Source organism: Odocoileus virginianus, chromosome 9 (assembly GCF_023699985.2).
Source record: "Odocoileus virginianus isolate 20LAN1187 ecotype Illinois chromosome 9, Ovbor_1.2, whole genome shotgun sequence".
Taxonomy (NCBI): domain Eukaryota; kingdom Metazoa; phylum Chordata; class Mammalia; order Artiodactyla; family Cervidae; genus Odocoileus; species Odocoileus virginianus.
Window position 1 is genome coordinate 34,184,727 of NC_069682.1, and position 18,874 is coordinate 34,203,600.

The 18,874-nt window shown below is 42.7% G+C and overlaps 1 protein-coding gene and 1 long non-coding RNA gene across 3 annotated transcripts; one reads left to right on the forward strand and one right to left on the reverse strand.

Moving 5' to 3' along the window:
- Positions 1-4,888: 4,888 nt before the first annotated feature.
- LOC139036619 (patched domain-containing protein 3-like) lies at positions 4,889-15,177 on the forward strand. 2 transcript variants are annotated; one of them, XM_070472192.1, is made up of 4 exons: positions 4,889-5,641; positions 11,156-11,289; positions 12,231-12,330; positions 15,092-15,177. In XM_070472192.1, exons 1-3 carry the CDS (start codon positions 5,509-5,511, stop codon positions 12,270-12,272), a joined length of 309 nt encoding a protein of 102 aa, XP_070328293.1. In that variant the 5' UTR covers positions 4,889-5,508; the 3' UTR covers positions 12,273-12,330; positions 15,092-15,177. The 2 variants fall into 2 exon arrangements, with proteins under 2 accessions (XP_070328293.1, XP_070328292.1); XM_070472191.1 differs by lacking the exon at positions 12,231-12,330 and having other exon boundaries at positions 15,092-15,175.
- LOC139036620 (uncharacterized) lies at positions 14,374-17,981 on the reverse strand. The gene is made up of 2 exons (XR_011489444.1): positions 16,963-17,981; positions 14,374-15,656 (listed from the first exon to the last, which is right to left on the reverse strand). It is a non-coding gene; the product is annotated as an uncharacterized lncRNA (long non-coding RNA).
- Positions 17,982-18,874: the final 893 nt, after the last annotated feature.

Below are 18,874 nucleotides of genomic sequence, written 5' to 3' on the forward strand. Positions count from 1 at the left end.
TGTCCTTGTTGGTTATCAGTTTTATGTATTGCTGTTGTAGTTTAGTCACTTCCAACCCTTTGTGATCCCATGGACTGCAGAACGCCAGGCTTCCCTGTCCTTCACCAACTCCTGGAGTTTGCTCAAACTCATGTCCATTGAGTCAGTGATGCCACCCAACTGTCTCATCTTCTGTCATCCCCTTCCCCTCTTGCCCTCAATCTTTCCCAGAATCAGGGTTTTTTCTAATGAGTTTGTTCTTTGCTTCAGGTAGCCAAGGTAATGAAGCTTTAGCTTCAGCATCAGTCCTTCCAATGAATGCTTAAAATTGATTTCCTTTAGGATTGACTGGTTTGATCTTCTTGTGAGCTAAGGGACTCTCAAGAGTCTCTCCAACAGTACAGTTCAAAAGCATCAACTCTTTGGCACTTAGCCTTCTTTATGTTTCAACAATCACATCCATATGTGACTACTGGAAAATCACAATTCAGTTCAGTTCAGTGGCTCAGTCATGTTCAACGCCTGGTAACCCCATGGACTGAAGCATACCAGGCCTCCCTGTTCATCACTAGCTCCTGGAGCTTGTTCAAACTCATGTCTGTCGAGTCGGTGATGCCTTTCAACCATCTCATCCTCTGTCGTCCCCTTTTCCTCCTTCCTTCAGTCTCTCCCAGCACCAGGGTCTTTTCCAGTGAGTCAGTTCTTCACATCAGGTGGCCAAAGTATTGGAGTTTCAGCTTCAGCATCAGTCCTTCCAATGAATATTCAGGACTGATTTCCTTTCAAATGGACTGGTTGGATCCCCTTGCAGTCCAAGGGACTCTCAAGAATCTTCTCCAACACCACAGTTCAAAAGCATCAATTTTTCAGTTCTCAGCTTTCTTCACAGTCCAACTCTCACATCCATACATGACCACTGGAAAAACCATAGCCTTGACTAGATGGACCTTTGTTGGCAAAGTAATGTCTCTGCTTTTTAATATGCTATCTAGGTTGGTCATAACTTTCCTTCCAAGGAGTAAGAGCCTTTTAATTTCATGGCTGCAGTCACTATCTGCAGTGATTTTGGAGCCCAGAAAAATAAAGTCAGCCACTGTTTCCACTGTTTCCCCATCTATTTGCCAAGAAGTGTTGGGACCAGATGCCAGGACCTTAGTTTTCTGAATGTTGAGTTTTAAGCCAACTTTTTCACTCTCCTCTTTCACTTTCTTCAAGTGGCTCTTTAGTTCTTCTTCACTTTCTGCCATAAGGGTGGTGTCATCTGCATATCTGAGGTCACTGATATTTCTCCCAGCAGTCTTGATTCCAGCTTGTGTTTCATCCAGCCCAGCGTTTCTCATGATGTATTCTGCATATAATTTAAACAAGCAGGGTGACAATATACAGCCTTGACGTACTCCTTTTCCTATTTGGAACCAGTCTGTTGTTCCATGTCCAGTTCTAAGTGTTGCTTCCTGACCTGAATATAGGTTTCTCAAGAGGCAGGTCAGATGGTCTGGTATGCCCATCTCTTTCAGAATTTTCCACAGTTTATTGTTATCCACACAGTCAAAGGCTTTGGCATAGTCAATAAACCAGGAATATATGTTTTTCTGGAACTCTCTTGCTTTTTCGATGATCCAGCGAATGTTGGCAATTTGATCTCTGGTTCCTCTGCCTTTTCTAAAACCAGCTTGAACATCTGGAAGTTCATGGTTCACATATTGCTGAAGCCTGGCTTGGAGAATTTTGAGCATTACTTTACTAGCGTATGAGATGAGTGAAATTGTGTGGTAGTTTGAGCATTTTTGGGGATTGCCTTTCTTTGGGATTGGAATGAAAACGGACCTTTTCCAGTCCTGTGGCCACTGCTGAGTTTTCCAAATTTGCTGGCATATAGTGTGCAGCACTTTCACAGCATCATCCTTTAGGATTTGAAATAGCTCAACTGGAATTCCATCACCTCCACTAGTTTTGTTTGTAGTGATATTTTCTAAGGCCCACTTGACTTCACATTCCAGGATGTCTGGCTCTAAGTGAGTGATCACACTATCCTGATTATCTGGGTCATGAAGATCTTTTTTGTACAGTTCTTCTGTGTATTATTGCCACCTCTTATTAATATCTTCTGCTTCTGTTAGGTCCATACTATTTCTGTCCTTTATTGAGCCCGTCTTTGCATGAAATGTTCCCTTGGTATCTCTAATTTTCTTGATGAGATCTCTAGTCTTTCCCATTCTGTTGCTTTCCTCTATTTCTTTGCATTGATCACTGAGGAAGGCTTTCTTATCTCTCCTTGCTATTCTTTGGAACTCTGCATTCAAATGGGAATATCTTTCCTTTTCTCCTTTGCTTTTCACTTCTCTTCTTTCCACAGCTATTTGTAAGGCCTCCTCAGACAACCATTTTGCCTTTTTGCATTTCTTTTCCTTGGGGATGGTCTTGATCCCTGTTTCCTGTACAATGTCATGAACCTCCATCCATAGTTCATCAGGCTCTCTCTCTCTATCAGATCTAGTACCTTAAATCTATTTCTCACTTCCACTGTATAGTCATTAGGGATTTGATTTACATCATACCTGAATGGTCTAGTGGTTTTCCCCACTTTCTTCAGTTTAAGTCTGAATTTGGCAATAAGGAGTTCATGATCTGAACCACAGTCAGCTCCTTGTCTTGTTTTTGCTGACTGTATAGAGCTTCTCCATCTTTGGCTGCAAAGAATATAATCAAGCTGATTTTGGTGTTGACCATCTGGTGATGTCCATGTGTGGAGTCTTCTCTTGTGTTGTTGGGAGATGGTGTTTGCTATGACCAGTGTGTTCTCTTGGCAAATACTCTATTAGCCTTTGCCCTGCTTCATTCCATATTCCAAGGCCAAATTTTCCTGTTACTCGAGGTGTTTCTTCCTACTTTTGCATTCCAGTCCCCTATAGTGAAAAGGACATCTTTTTTGGTCTTTAGTTCTAAAAGGTCTTTTAGGTCTTGATAGAACTGTTCAACTTCAGCTTCTTCAGTGTTACTGGTTGGGGCATAGGCTTGGATTACAGTGATATTGAAAGGTTTGCCTTGTAAACGAACAGAGATCATTCTGTCATTTTTGAGATTGCATCCAAGTACTGCATTTCAGACTCTTGTTGACCACGATGGCTACTCCATTTCTTCTAAGGGATTCCTGCCCTTATCAGTATAGGCACTCTTAATCTCTTTTGGTTACTATTCACAGGGAGTATCTATTTCAGTCCTCTTATCTCTCAATCTATTTAAGTCTTTGGATCTCTAAAGGGAATCTCTTGTAAATAGCGTATAGTTGAATCATGCTGTTTTATCCATTCTGACAGTATCTGCCCTTTGATTGGAAAGTTTAATCTGTTTAGATTTAAAATATTGCTGACAAGGAAGGACTTACTTCTATTGTTTGGGTGCTTATATTGTGTATATCATATAGATTATTACCCTTCATTTTATCCATTGATGCCCCCCTTTTTTTGGGGGGCGAACCCAGGTCCCATCAGTGAAAGCCCCAAGGAGTCCTAACCACTGGACCACCAGGGAACTCCTGATTTACGCTTTCTTTACTGTGTAGTTTCTGTTTTTGATAGTGAGCTGTTTTAATTGGTCATTTTGCTGCCAGTGATGCCCAAGTCCGCCTGAGCACTGGAATCACATGAAGACATTTTTAGACACATGGATTCTGCAACTTCTCTACAAACTACAGATCATAGTCTGCAGAGCTGTGTTCCAGGATTGTAGGGATCTAAAGTTCTAAGACTCTCCCAAGTCATTCTGATAAAGTGTTTAACCAAAGTCCTTCTTGGGGACTAGAAAATCTGCAAGTGTTTTCACTAGTGTTCTACATACACATCTTTCCTTCCATTGCCTATTGAACATTAAAGGTCATTTAGAGAGAGTCAACACAGGAACTAGTTAAAGTCAAATCACTCTAGCCAATAATATACTCCACTTCACCCATCCTCTGAAAAATTTATACCACCAATCCAGAAAACTGAAAGAGGGAATAGGGCTAAACATGTCATATGTAGCTTTTATCCTGTTAATGTTTCTGATTTCAAGGGTCATCTGTGGTGCTTTTATCTTAAACTCCTGTAAACCAATGTTGTTGCTTTAAGAAAATATTGGTAGTAATTAAATTTTTTTCTGTAATCAAAACAAAATACTCTGTGTGTGTGTGTGTGTGTGTGTGTGTGTGTGTGTGTGTGTGTATGTTGATGTTGGGCCCTGAGTTTAACAGATAGCACCAGCAGTTTGAGAAAAAGTGAAATACAGGCACACATAGTTGTTTTAATAGAGAAAGTTTGGTTATTTTAATGTGGCCTTGCATGAACAAGGTCTTAGATATATTCTTGCTCCTTGGGAATCAGTAGCTCCTTTTCCATAGTTGACTTTGCTAGTCTTCAAATCAAACTCAGTTTCCCTCTTCTACTAAAAGTTTCTAGAGGCAGTTATCAGTTGTTTGTTTTGAAGCAGTTAGCAATGAAGTAAAACAGAAATCTAGAGATTTTTGTCAGTATTTTGAGATGTAAAATTATGCTTGTTGGGGAGTTAAAGTATTAAATCCAGTCTTTTTAAAATGCTGTGTATAACTTCCTATTTTTGTTGGTCCAACCAAGAAACAGGCATAAGATGTTATTCAAAATGGAGTACATGTTACTTTTTTCATGATTAGTAGCCACGTTTCTTGGGCTTCCCGGGTGGCTCAGTGGTAAAGAATTCACCTGCAATGCAGGAGACACAGGAGACATGGGTTTGATTCCTGGGTGGGGAAGACCCCCTAGAAGGAGGGCATGGCAACCTACTCCACTGTTTGTGCCTGGAGACTCCCATGGACAGAGGAGCCTAGTGAGCTACATTACATAGGGTCACAAACAGTTGGACATGACTGAATCAACTGAATACACACACACACACACACACACACACACACACACACACACACAAAGAGCCTCTTTTCTAGAGCACACGTCTCTAGCAGAGGAGAACCACAAAAATCTTTTAGAAGGAGATTTTCATTCTTTCTGTTAGCCACGACATATATTAAATCAGCTTTGACATACAGGAGATATTTAGGATTGAGTTTATGGCTAATTGGACTCATAAGTGGGTGAGAAGATACCTGGACGTGGGCACTTTCATACTGCTTGCTTCCATTCACGCTCCTTTGAAGATCAGAGTGAAAGTAGCTATTTGAAATGCTTTAGTATATCTTTGTGGTTTTGAAAGGCCAGTCAGTGGATTCATGCTTGGCTCACTGCATAAGAATCAACCAGTATAGTTTGGTAACAGCACAGATTCCCAACTTTTCTGTCCGAACCTCCCCACTCCGCATCTTCTGTTCAGTTGGTCTGGGCTAGTGCCTGGAAATTAAAGTTCTCCAGCAGACAGGTATGGGAATTATTGCACAAGAGGGCTCTGAAGAGGTGTCTGAGTCAAGAAGGTTATGAATTGCTGGAATTGCTGGAAGCTACCACCACAAGTTCCATGACTTTTGACCTATCCCTCCAAATCTACAGGTGTGACTGTGTGTGAAACAAAATGTGGGTTGCAGCCTTTGGAGTCATTTCTGCCGCCTTGGCAGTGGTGAGCAGCTTTGGCCTGATGTTGTACACATGCACCCCAATGGGTGCCATTTGTGGTCATAGTTGCAAATTCACCATTGTTATTCTAGGTGAGTAAAACAGAGCATGAGACTGCACACTGTGTATGTGGGGGTGTGGGATGGGTAAAGGAAGGGTATTGTGTTAGATTAAGCAAAACAATTGTATATAGGTGACTCTACAGATCCAAAATGAGGAATCGGGAGAAAAAGAAAATCAAATGGAATTATGTGCTTTTCAGTTCAGTTCAGTCGCTCAGTTGTGTCTGACTCTTTGCGACCCCATGGACTGCAGCACGCAAGGCCTCCCTGTCCATCACCCACTCCCAGAATTTACCAAAAGTCATGTCCATTGAGTCAGTGATGGCATCCAACCATCTCATCCTCTGTCTTATGTGCCTTTAAGTGTTAGAAAAAGCTAGTACCCCAAATGGAAAAATGCAGACCAGGGACATGAACAGGCATTTCACACACACACACACACACACAGACACACACACACACACACACACACACACACACACACACAGACACACACACACACACACACACAGACAGACACACACACACACACAGACACACACAGACACACACACACACATAGACAGACACAGAAACACACACAGACACACACACACACACACACACCGAATCCAAAATACTAATCATTGAAAATATAAGAAAGAAATATTTGACCTGTTGATTAACCAAGGATTTAATTTAAACCAAAAGTGAGACACCTTGCTTTCTTATTAATGAATATTATAGCAAGACTGAAGGTTTGGGGAAGGTTGTATGCAAATAAACACATATTCTGCTAAGGGAAATTTGTAAATTGGTACACTTTTAAAATATAACTTCACAACAAATCAAAAGACTTAAAAATATAAAACGGAATCTGACCTACCAACTACACTTCTGGGAATTTGTCCTAATTGTTGGACAGGTGCTCACAAAATAGAATAAGGATGCTCATTTCAGTGTGATTTAGAATAGGAAAAAACAAAAACAGGCTAATTGTATGACAGCTTACAGTGAATGATGCTGGATTTGTGATCTCCAAAGAAGATTTAGCTTCTTCTGCACCAGGGACCAGGCTTGATCATACAAGAGCTTCTGTGAAGCAGAGTTTTATTAAAGTATAAAAAGGGATAGAGAAAGCTTCTGACACAGACGTCAGAAGGGAGAGGTAGCGTGCCCCCCTAGCTAGTCTTAACAAGGCCTTATATACTTTTTTTCAGACCCACTCCCACAACATACATCTTAAATGAACAAGATTAGAACAAGCAATAGAAAGATCTTACCAGACCCACTCCAATAATATACATTTCAAGATAACAGGATTAGTCAGAAGGCTCTTGTTAAGGAGAAACATGTCCTCGAGCAAGATGCATTGTTATATTCACTAAGGCAAAGCAATGTAGTAAAGAACCTTTGTCCTTTTCTCCTTGGGAGCCCCAGACCACTTTTTCCTTCTGGAGGGCTCTGGACCCCTTTCTCCTCCTCGGGAACCCTGGATTTCTTATCAACCTATCTAGGAATTAACTCTCTCATTCCCCCCTTTTCTTTTAGGAGAATCATGTTGCCAAGGGAAAGAGCTGTCGTTTCCATTCCATAATTACTTCCTGCTATTGAGGGGTGTCATCCCAAGTTGTTGAGGCAACATATTCTCCTAACCCTCATACTGAGGGTCTCTGATCCAGGGGCCCCAAGTAATAGTTGGAGGAGGCTGTGGCACTTGTAGGAGCCTGGACAACCATCTGTAACTTAAAAGCTTTAAGATGGTTAGAAACAAACCCCATTTTACAGTTACAGATGTAAGGCAAAATTAAACCACTAAACCAAGTTAAAACATAATCAAAATGAAAAGTTACATTATGTCCATAGTTACATCGGTCCATTTTAGGATTGTCAGCTGTCATCAGATCAAGACAAGTCATCGTATACAATCGTTGTTGGTGCAGGAATTCAAGGAATGAAGTCCTTTCCTTGAAGTGGAGAAACCCACCATGTGAAGCCTTCCTGACGAGAAGGTTGAAAAGCTGAAAGCTGAGTCACATAGTTAATTCTAAGGTTTTAGGATCTATTACAATATCTGTGCATAAAGACAGTCTCATAGAGACAGTCCCTTCTTCTTAGGGGCAGTTGAAGCCCTCATTAAAGCTATGGGTAAAACTTTAAACCAACTGTCTTGTGTTTCCTGAGTTAGCTTACATGGATGTCCTTTAATAATGGCATTAGCCTTTTCAACATTTCCTGAAGATTCGGATCTCCAGGAACAGTGTAAGTGATATTCTATTCCTAGAACTTTTGACACCCCTTGAGTTACAGTAGCTTTAAAATGGAACATTGTTGCTCTGAACTTTAGAGCTTAAGATCCCACTTACATCATGAGAAGTCAGGACAGTAAGTTTTCACACATTTCTTAACCTTAGGCTTTAGTGGATACTGCTTTTAATGTGAAAATAGATGAGGGTTTTTGAGCTTGATACCAACAGGAACAGCATTTTGTGCACAGTCTACAGTTTTTCCATCAGCCCACAGTCTAGGATTTAATTTGTTCAATTTAAAGAGCAGGCTCCATATTCATGAAAACAGAGGCCTGGACCATGTTCAGTATATCCCTCCCTAGAAAGGGGTGAGGGAGACTCCAGCCTGATCAGAAGCTCGTGAGAAAACAGCACACAGTCCTAGTCATAACTTTAAGAATGACTGAAATAATAGCGTTTGGCTCATCCTGACAGTCCGATTACAGTAGAGGATCAGGAGGAAAGCGGACCAGGGGCTTCAGTGAGCACAGAGAAAGTTGTCCCAGTGTCCAAAGGAAAATCGACTGATTAGCCCCCCACAGTTATTAATCCCCAGGGTTCCACAGGTGTAATTAGAATAGGAGCTTGTGTGGGGACCCCCAGGCACTTTCAGTCCCGATTGCTTTGAGAGTCTAACCCCTGGGGCCTATGTCTCAGAGGGCAGTCTCTCCTTAGGTGTGGACATTTTACAGACAGGACATGGAGCCGGGTGCAGCTTAGATGCCTGAGGACAATCCTGCTTGAGATGCCTCTCCTTTCCACCATAATAACAAGTCCACTCCTTTTCACCTGGATTATTTTGGGCACTTTTCCACAGGCTATTTCAGAGAGGATCTAACAGCCATTGTTGGGGCTTCAGTCTTTTGCCAGGTTTTTTTTTTCTCTTTTCCTCCTCGTATTCTTAACCATAATATACCATCTGAGCCAGCTGTAACAGTTTTTTTGAAGACTGATTTGGTCCAAATGCCTGTTTTCATAACTTATGGCAGATATCTGCAACTGACTGAGAAATCTATCTTTCAGGTCTTTCCTTCCTCTGTACTTTTGGGATCAAAGTTAGTACAGTTGCAGAGAGCCTCTTGTAGTCTATCTAGGAATTTATCCAGAGCTTTCTTCTCTCCCTCTTCTATGTTAGCCATAGTTTAAAGTCTTAATGTGTACTCACTTGAGTCCTTCAAGAATACACCTGGCAAAGTGGTTCTGATCCCACCTTCTTTTAGCCATGCTATAGTCCCAGTCTGGCTCTGTCATGGAAACTGCTTGGTTCTCTGTAGGGAGGAGGGCTATTTTGTGTTCCCTCTTTCCCCTTGTCTCATGCTCAAGCCATTTGTGTCTAAAAGTAGTAGCTTCTCCCAAAACTCAAGTTCTAGAGTTAGGAGTCAGCATCTGTCCCAAGACATACGTTACATCTCTCCAAGTTAGGTCATAAAGTTAGTCCCATAAAGGCTTCTATGCATTCAGACTGTTTGAATTTCTACTGAGACCGAGGCAACCTCTTCTGGAAGGGTACCATGACTCAGCCTGTTTAGTCGGGAGCCCCAGATACAAGGGCAAAGTAAGGGAACAGGAGGCAGCTGAAGGTTTCACACCCAATTCTGCACCCTTAGGACATAAGTCTGGCATGTCTCACAGAGAGATAAAGAGCAACACATATGGCACTTCTACCCATTTCTCTTGTTTTCTACAGAACTGATCTAATTGTAAAACAGTATTATATTTGAGACCCTTCAACCAGCCAGTGTCCCCCATCTTTCAAAGGATACCATGGCCATTCAGTATCAAAGAAGAAGATCAGGTGTGTCTTTTTTAAACTCTGGGGATTAAACTTGTCTCCGTTTTTAAAAATACATTTTAAAGAGGTGGTTCTGGATCTGCTAGCTCCCATCTACAGATGGGAAAGAGAAAAAAGCAGCATCCACAGCCATGGCTTCTTTCCATTGGAGGCATCCCTTCCTGCTCTAGATGGGGGTATAGACACACTTTCCACTGAAGCTTTCCTCCCCTGGTTGGACTTAGTCTGTCCCATATCAACACAGGTGACTAATCTATCCTTCCCAGTTCTACCACTGAGGAGGGGTGGAGATGCACCAGGGGTAGACTTGATGGCATCTCAGACTGATGTCCAGTTCCTTCCTATTAAGGCTTTTGATTGATTTTCATTCCTCCTCTGATGCCACCCAGGGTGGAACAGAGTAGCTTTCCTGGAATGTTTCCTAAGCCAGGACTATTAGGGGAAGCATCCAAGTTCCATGTGCCTGCGCACATTCCCGAGTACAGTCCTGACCACAACAGAAGTGTTGAGTTATAAAGAGGTGAACAAAACCCCCCAAGATGTCTCTTCTGAGTGTTGCCACACTAGTATATGTAATAGCAAAAGAGGGAGTGGAGGGTCAGCCAGCGAGGAAAAAGTGATTTCTGTCCTCAAGCTACTAGGGCCAATCCTTCCAGTTCATCCCCACAGATTCCACAAAAAGAATATCCAGGGAGTTGAACACAAGCCATTGAGAGCTTTCTCTGGTCTGCTAAGAGCTAGCACTACCAAAGGAAGAAGCCCACTGCACTTGCGAGCTGACCAGATCCTGTAATTCCCGATCTGTGTCTTCAAAAACCTCATGGTCACCAGCAATGCTGCTATCCATATAGATCAGAGGCACAGCCATGACAAAGACTAACTTTTAGAACCCTGGCCCCTGAGGCAGGCAGCCAAGAGAATGGCCCCCAGCCTGAGAGACTTTCCTGGAACTAGAGCTCCCAAATGTTCTCTTGTAATGTTCAGCTCCTAGCAAGGCTAGGCGCTTCCATCCATATAGTTTGAGGTCTAAGTAAAAGTACAGAGTAACGGCATGGATCACAAGTCCCTTAAAAGTCTATGATCTGACAGATTAGGTTAGTAGTTCTAATTCCCCATGCAATTATGGAATGGTCAAAGAGACCATGAAAAGTTGACCGAGATAAGAAAGTTCAGTCCACACGCTTTGCCCATTTCTGGCCGCTGCCCTTGCAAGGATGTTGGGTGTCTCTTGGCATTGGGAAGTTGGTATATAAACCCCAACAAGGCTCCCATTTTGGGGTCTGCCTTCAGTCATTTCAAGGCACTGCAAAACCCCAGAGCAGGGCTCATCACTTGCTTTGCTCAGGACATGTTATTCATTCACACAAGCACACTGCAAGATCAGTGAGACCTTGAGAGACAGGCAAAGAAAACAGTTTGAGTTAATCTTGTTAATTTTTAATGGATGTTAAAAACGTACAGAGACTCTGTTTCTTTCTCTAATAGGTGTTGGGGTCGACGACATGGAGAGCATAAGTGAGCAGATGTCCAATGTCTATTCAAAAGTGGCAGTATCCATGACAATCACCACCATCACCAATGTCCTGGCCTTCTATACCAGGAACTATGACCTCTTTCAGGTCTGTACAATACTTTTGCATTTATATAGGAACAACCCTGCTGTTTTATTATTTTCATAACATCGCCCTGTTTTGGAGCGTTTATGGCCATGGATGATAAAAGAGAAGTAGTCTGTCCACACTGGCTGAAGAAGCAGGAAACTCCTGACCAAAAATGTTCCTCATTAAAAAGGTCCTTAGCATCCCGTGCAACTTTCTCCAAGGTGAACATAAAGCAGATATTCATCCAACAAGTCTATTCTTCTTTTAATTTACCTTTTAATTGAATGATAATTGCTTTACAGAATTTTGTTGTTTTCTGTCAAACCTCAACATGAATCAGCCATAGGTATACATATATCTGCTCCCTTTGGAACCTCCCTCCCATCTCCCTCCACATCCCACCCTTCTAGTTTGATACAGAGCCCCTGTTTAAGTTTCCTGAGCCACACGGTAAATTCCCGTTGACTATCTTACATATGGAATCCAGTGAAATTTTGGTCCTTTTCTCACAAGCACTGAGTCCAAGTTTTTTGTAGTACTCCTATATATTTTGTACATCATAAGTAGTATATATGGGTGTTTCCAAGTGTAGGAAGCTTTAGCCCTCCAAAATTTGGCAAGTGACGACTCCCATATCACACCATATTGTAATGTAGAAGAAGAACATTTGTCAACTTATGGTCCCAGGGTTATGGTTATCTTTACTGAGACTCTTGACTACTGGGATGAAGAAACGAGGCAAAAATTGGAAAAAATGTCATCTGGCAGATTTTGAAAACAGTGAGTATGTAGATAAAAACCTTACAGAGTTTTGGTTACAAGAATATGTAAAATATATGGAAAACCTCCGTCAAGATATAAATGATAAGACAGTTTTCTAAGCAATAAACCCACTTTTTAAATGGAATTTCCACTTTTTGTGCATAACATTAATCATGATGTGTATTACATCATCACAGGAAATCATTTGTTCCCAGGCCTTCATTCAAGTTCTTCAATAAGAAACTGATGTTCCACCAGTTCCGAGACATGGCCGAGAAGTGTGAAGTTCCCCTAATGGTATACAACCAGGCATTCATATATTTTGATCAGTATTCTGCAATAGTAGAAAACACTGTTCGAAATGTGGTTGTTGCATCAGCAGCTATGTTCATTGTTTCCTTATTGTTAATTCCTCATCCCCTGTGTTCTTTGTGGGTAACTTTTGCTATTGCTTCTGTGATTGTGGGCATCATGGGTTTTATGGCTTTCTGGATAGCCATGCTTAATCTTGTCATATGTATAGGGTTTTCTTTTGACTTTTCTGCTCACATTTCTTATGCATTTGTTTCCAGTTCAGAGCCCTCAGTAAACTGAAAACCCATTGAGGCATTGTATCTGCTAGGCTACATTGTGTTACAAAGGGCAGTTTCAACAATAATAGGGATGTCTGTCCTATCTGCAGCTAAAGCATACATCTTCAGGACATTTTTCAAGATTATGTTTCTTGTGATGGTATTTGGAGCTGCTCATGGTCTAATTTTTATCCCAGTATTCTTAACCTTTTTTTGAAAGTTAGTTTGAAAAGCCACTAACAAAGACCAACTGCAGAATTCCTGACTGGCCCAATCCAGTATGATGAAAACGTGCTATTAAGAATAGTCAATAGACTAAAAGCAAAGGCATGTTTCCTTGGCTTGGAAGTGCCATTAAAAAATGTTATTTAAAATATCCTGAGAGGGGAGAGAACAAGATGGCAGAGGAGTGGGTGGACGTGGAGTACACCTCTCTGCACAGATACATCAGGAACACACCTTCGGACACAGAAGTGCATGCAGAACCCCAGCTGAGAGCAGACAGGATTACCTGACCAGTGGAAAAGAATATACAGAACCATGCAAAACTCGGTAGGATGAAGGAACTAGGGGGGGAAACAGGAGTGTTAAGAGGATTGGACCTGCCCTCGGCTGGTGGGAGAACTGAAGCGGGGGTCTGATCCCCAATCTGGGGCAATTGCCTGAGTCAGAGGAGAAACATTTAAGGCTGAGAGTGAAACAGCTGGTCTGTTGCAGCCTAAATGGAATGAGAATCAGACAGTCCTTGTGGCAGCCATGCAAACCCTGGACAGGGACACAGGTCCCTGGAAGGTACAGCAGCTGGGAGCTGGAGTTTAGGGATTGTGGAGCAATCCCAGGGTGAGGGCTGCTGTTGACTGCAGAGAGACAGATCAAGGGGATGTGAGGGAGGAGCTTGTGCTGGGAAATGCCTGTGGTGGGAAATTCCTGAGCCACACAGCAAGTTCCTGTTGGCTATCTATTTTACATATGGAATCCAGGGAGTCTATTCTTTAGAGAATATAATATTAATATTACATCATCACAGGAAATCACTTCTTCTCAGGCCTTCATTCAAACCATGAGTATTTCTTCTTCAACCAATAAGAAACTGATGTTACACCAGTTCTGAGACATGGCTGAGAAATGTGAAGTTCCTTTAATGCTATACAACCAGGCATTCATATATTTTGATCAGTATTCTGCAATATTAGAAAACACTGTTCAAAATGTGACTGTTGCATCAACAGTTCATTGTTTCTTTATTGTTAATTCTTCATCCCCTGTGTTCTTTGTGGGTAGCTTTTGCTATTGCTTCTGTGATTATGGGCCTCATGGGATTTATGGCCTTCTGGAATGTCAATCTTGATTCCATAGCCATGCTTAATCTTGTCATATGTATAGGGTTTTCTTTTGACTTTTCTGCTCACATTTCCTATGGATTTGTTTCCAGTTCAGAGACCTCAGGAAACTGAAAACCCATTGAGGCATTGTATCTGCTAGGCTATACTGTGTTACAGAGTCCAGTTTCAACAATAACAGAGGTGTATGTCCTGTCTGTAGCTAAAGCATACATCTTCAGGACATTTCTTAAGATTGTTTTCTTGTGATGGTATTTGGAGCTCCTCATGGTCTAATTTTTACCCCAGTATTCTTAACCTTTTTTTGAAAGTTAGTTTGAAAAGCCACTAACAAATCAAAGACCAATTATAGAATTCCTGATTAGCCCAACCCAATCTGATGAAAATGCGCTATTAAGAATAGTCAATAAACTAAAAGCAAAGGCATGTTTCCTTGGCTTGGAAATACCCTTTTAAAATGTTATTTAAAATATCCTGAGAGAGGAGAGAACAAGATGGTGGAGGAGTAGGTGGACATGGAGTACATCTCTCTCCATATACACATCAACAATACACCTTCAGAGACAGAAGTGCATGCAGAAAACCAGCTGAGAGTGGACAGGAGTACCTGACTGGTGGAAAATAATATATAGAACCTTGCCAAACTCGTAGGATGAAGGAACTGGGGGCAAAACAGGAATGGAAGATCTCAGATGCCTATTCGGAACTACAAATGAGTGCCATTCTAATGGTCACCCCCAAAATTAAGTTTATGGGGATAAGATTTCTCAGGATAGATCTAAAGAGCCAACACTGCTTGGCAGGGGTTGTACTCCAAAACAGACAGGAGATAGATCTCCTGATCTCTGAACAAGGAGGGACTTGAACCATCTTGAATGAGATGATCTGTTTCTGGGTAAATACCTCCAGCTAAGTTAAAGAAAGTCTCACAGTCCTCACGAAAAACATTCAGGTGATACAGGATCTGAAAGAATGAGCTGCAGAGTTCTCGGGGTGGCTACAATCTCTCTTTGGGGGCCCTTCTCCTGGCAATGGGGAATTTGGAGTTGGCTAATGCCCCTACTAATCCTTGTTATCACCATATTGATGCTGCCTATGATTGCTTCATATATTACTGATTGTTTAACCTATTTTGTCTCTGCTCAGGTCAACAAGCTGCAAAATGCAGTGCCAGTTCAACAAGGATATATAAAACTACACCCAACCATGGAAAATATCACTCACTCTTAGATGGACACCACTTTAAGGACTCTGAGGCTTCAAACTAGGAAGAGGGGGAGGCCCATTGCCACTCACCATCCCAACTCAGCAGGAAGTAACCAGAGAGAGCTTGACACCTCTATTCCCAAGGAAATGGGCCTCCCATCTCTTGAGGTGGGAATGTTAGAATAGGAAAAAGGAGTCCCAAATGGCAGTGACTAAAAGACAAAGAAAGGAAAAAAGCATGCGAAAACGATACAAAAGAAAATCTGAGGACCAAAGTGAGAACCTCAGGTGAAACAAACAGCCCTCCTGGCTAGCCCAGTTTCCACAGGGCAGGCTCAGGGGCAAGAGACACATGTATAAAAAGAGGAAGCCAAGATGGATCGAGGCCTCCCCTTTGGGGCTGGCCTGCTCTCACGCCTCGAGGGTGTACTTTCTTTGGCTTGCTTAATAAAACTCTGAGCCGTAACCGAGCTGTAACACTGGTCCGCTGTGTTTCAAATCTTTGCTGTGGAAAGACAGAATCAAGGATGTTACATACTCCCCTGACATATCTACACATTATATTTATTATCACAATAAAATATCTTTAGAGTTTACGAATAAAATTGTTTTACCTGTAGCATGATACAATTGCAAATAATATGATTAGAAGGTAGGCCAAGTGAAACAAGGGGACCACTGTCATAGAAGTTGCCTCAAATTTCAATTGTCTGGAAAGTGATGTAGAGGACCTGCCACAAAAATATATTCAGGAAAAGAGCTTTCTATTCTGATATTGTGTGTGTTACATATGATATTGAAACACTACAGCTTGTTGATTTAAACATTAAAATTCAGTAAAAAATCAAAATACATGGATTATGATTTTAGAATAAGAAGGTAATGAAGATTTGCTTCTTCCCACAAAGCTCTGGCATGCTTTTCAAAGTTTCTTTCAAAAATCTAAAGTTTAAAACTCCTGAATATACAAAATCTGTATCTTATACAAAACTGTGAAAGCATTAATAACTGTGACATTATTACTTTTTCTAAACTTCTATTAGGTTGTTATCTTTTACTATTATAACTGCACAAACACCATTTCAGAAAGGCCTGAGTATTAAAAGGCTTTTTTCCAGAAGGTGTCTTCTCATTTTCACCAGTTTTATTCAGAGGACCAGGTTTGCCAGCCCACAGATTACTGGACAGCTAATATGTGCCTGGCACTATGCTGTAATTTACTTGTAAAATGCTCATCTTTCTTTCTCAAAAGCATCATGGAACTTTGGTTTAAAGTTTTGTTTTTTTATCCCAATGAACTCCAAACAAAGTTTAGGGGACTCCCAGAAACAGCAAAGGCTTGAACTAGAAGTAAGAATTTCAGAGTAATTTGACAAGAAAACCAAACTAAACCTGAAGGTCAAAGTCGGTACTGAACAGACCTACCCTGAGAATGTACCATTTGTGTTTTTAGCCAGAATGTTACCAAAGATTTAAGATTTGTGGCATTCTTTGTTTTTTTAGGTCCTATCTCTTTTTACTTAAAAAAAAAATTATTGTAGCTGCTTTACAATGTTGGGTTAGTTCCATGCATACAGCAAAGTGAATCAGTTATTCACAAATCCACTCTTTTTTAGAAGTTTTTGTGGCTTTTTTCAGTGTCCTATTTTAAGAAAGTTGGATTAAGGATCAAATAAAGCAGAGCACAACTGGCTTCCAGTCAAGGACTCTACCTGATAATCTGCGAGCGCTGCTGCTGTGGTCCTTGGAACAAGTCCTCTTATCCCTCCCACCTTCCCCTGGCCTCCCTATAAACCCCATCCACTAGGTACCTTGATCTTCTTCAACACCAGACTCTTTTCAAGGCTGCCAACCTTCTCAGGAAGTGGATCACCCACACCTTGCTACGTTCATTTTCCCCTCCTTCACCTGTCTTCAGCTGTCTTCTGGTGGTGCTGCAGCTGCATGGTTTTGGCCTGGAGGAGTAACTGGATCAGTCTCATACTCTCGCCTAAGACAGTTTCTCCCAGGATGTTGGCCAGGTAGCTGATCTGACCAGCTTGGCTGTAGATGGGGAAGGTGATGGTTTCCAGGGTGAGGCCCTTGATCCTTTTCCAGGTGAACAAGAGTGGGTTGCGGGGGACACAGGAGCCCTGGTTCGAAGCGCACACCTTGCTATAGGGGATCTGGGTTCCACTGTCCTGTGTCACAGTCAAAGCCTGCACCTGCCTTCCACCTTGCCAACTTCTTCTAAGATTTCTGGCTCCAGCAGTGTCTTGGTGTTGGAGACCCTGAGGATGGAGGCATAATTGACCTCGGTGGAGGTGGAGAAGATGAGAGTCCTTGGAGGTGAAATGTTCCTGCACAAAGCGTCACACAGCCTTGGCAGAGTTCCCTACAGGGGTGTACTTCTCCTCGAGGTCATCGTCTTCATCCTGGGGCTGGTAAATCAGGCCCAGTGCCGAGAACGGCTGTTAACACCATGGGCAGCAGCAGGAAGATCCAGGGATGCGAGCCCACCTTCCAGCCCAGCTGCCGGAAGGCCCGGGACAGCAGCGCCTCCAGGCAGTTGGTGTGGCAGCGGGACTGCTGGGCCAGTTGGTTCTTAGACCGCAGTGCCGGCGGAGGTAGTTGAGCCTCGGGCGCGACTCGGGAGGGGCTCTGCGCTCTGCCCCGCCGCCCAGCCAAGTTCGGTTACCGGTCTTGACCCGAGGCCGAGGGCAGCTCAGGCTCTAGGCCAGGCCTTGCAGGGGGACAGATCTCTCTCTCCAAGTCAAGCCCCGACTCCGACCTGGGCCCCTGGGACTCGGACACAGGCTCTTGCCCTGACTCCAACGGTTTCCTGGAGAAGTTCCAAGTCTGTTTGAACCCGGGCTGCTCGCGCCGGAAAGCTAGAGTGTCCTTGGGGGTCCCATGGTAGCCTCAGTTCAGTTCAGGTCAGGTCAGTCGCTCAGTCATGTCCGACTCTTTGCGACCCCATGGGCTGCAGCATGCCAAGCCTCCCTGTACTTCACCAACTCCCTGAGCTTGCTCAAACTCATGTCCATCAAGTCAGTGATGACATCCAACCATCTCATCCTCTGTCATCCCCTTCTCCTCCTGCCTGCTGTCTTTCCTAGCATCAGGGTCTTCTCCAATGAGTCAGTTCTTCGCATCAGATGGCCAAAGTATTGGAGTTTCAGCTTCAGCATCAGTCCTTCCAATGAATATTCAGGACTGAGCTCTTTTAGGATGGACTGGCTGGATCTCCTTGCAGTCCAAGGGACTCAAGAGTCTTCTCCAACACCACAGTTCAAAAGTATCTGTTCTTCAGCGCTCCACTCCAATACTCCTGCCTGGAGAATCCCATGGACAGAGGAGCCTGGTAGGCTGCAGTCCATGGGGTCACTAAGAGTCGGACATGACTGAGCGACTTCACTTTCACTTTTCGCTTTCATGCATTGGAGAAGGAAATGGCAACCCACTCCAGTATTCTTGCCTGGAGAATCCCAGGGACAGGGGAGCCTGGTGGGCTGCCGTCTATGGGGTTACACAGAGTCGGACACGACTGAAGCGACTTAGCAGCAGCAGCAGCAGCCTGTGAACAAATGTCTTTTTCTTAAAGCACAAGAACTGTATCTGTGAGATGATTTTTGTAGAAGGGGATTTACTGGACCAAAGGATCCCATTTTCATTTTCTTAGTTATTGATAAAATCCATAGAATTTGGGCTTCCCCAGTGACTCAGCAGGTAAGGAATCTGTTT

Excerpts from the sequence above, each read along its gene's own strand:
- LOC139036619 (XM_070472191.1), top strand. The coding sequence starts at position 5,509 with ATGTGGGTTGCAGCCTTTGGAGTCATTTCTGCCGCCTTGGCAGTGGTG. Across the intron at positions 5,642-11,155 it reads ATTCACCATTGTTATTCTAG|GTGTTGGGGTCGACGACATG; the intron begins GTGAGTAAAACA and ends TTTCTCTAATAG. Across the intron at positions 11,290-15,091 it reads GGAACTATGACCTCTTTCAG|GTCAACAAGCTGCAAAATGC; the intron begins GTCTGTACAATA and ends GTCTCTGCTCAG.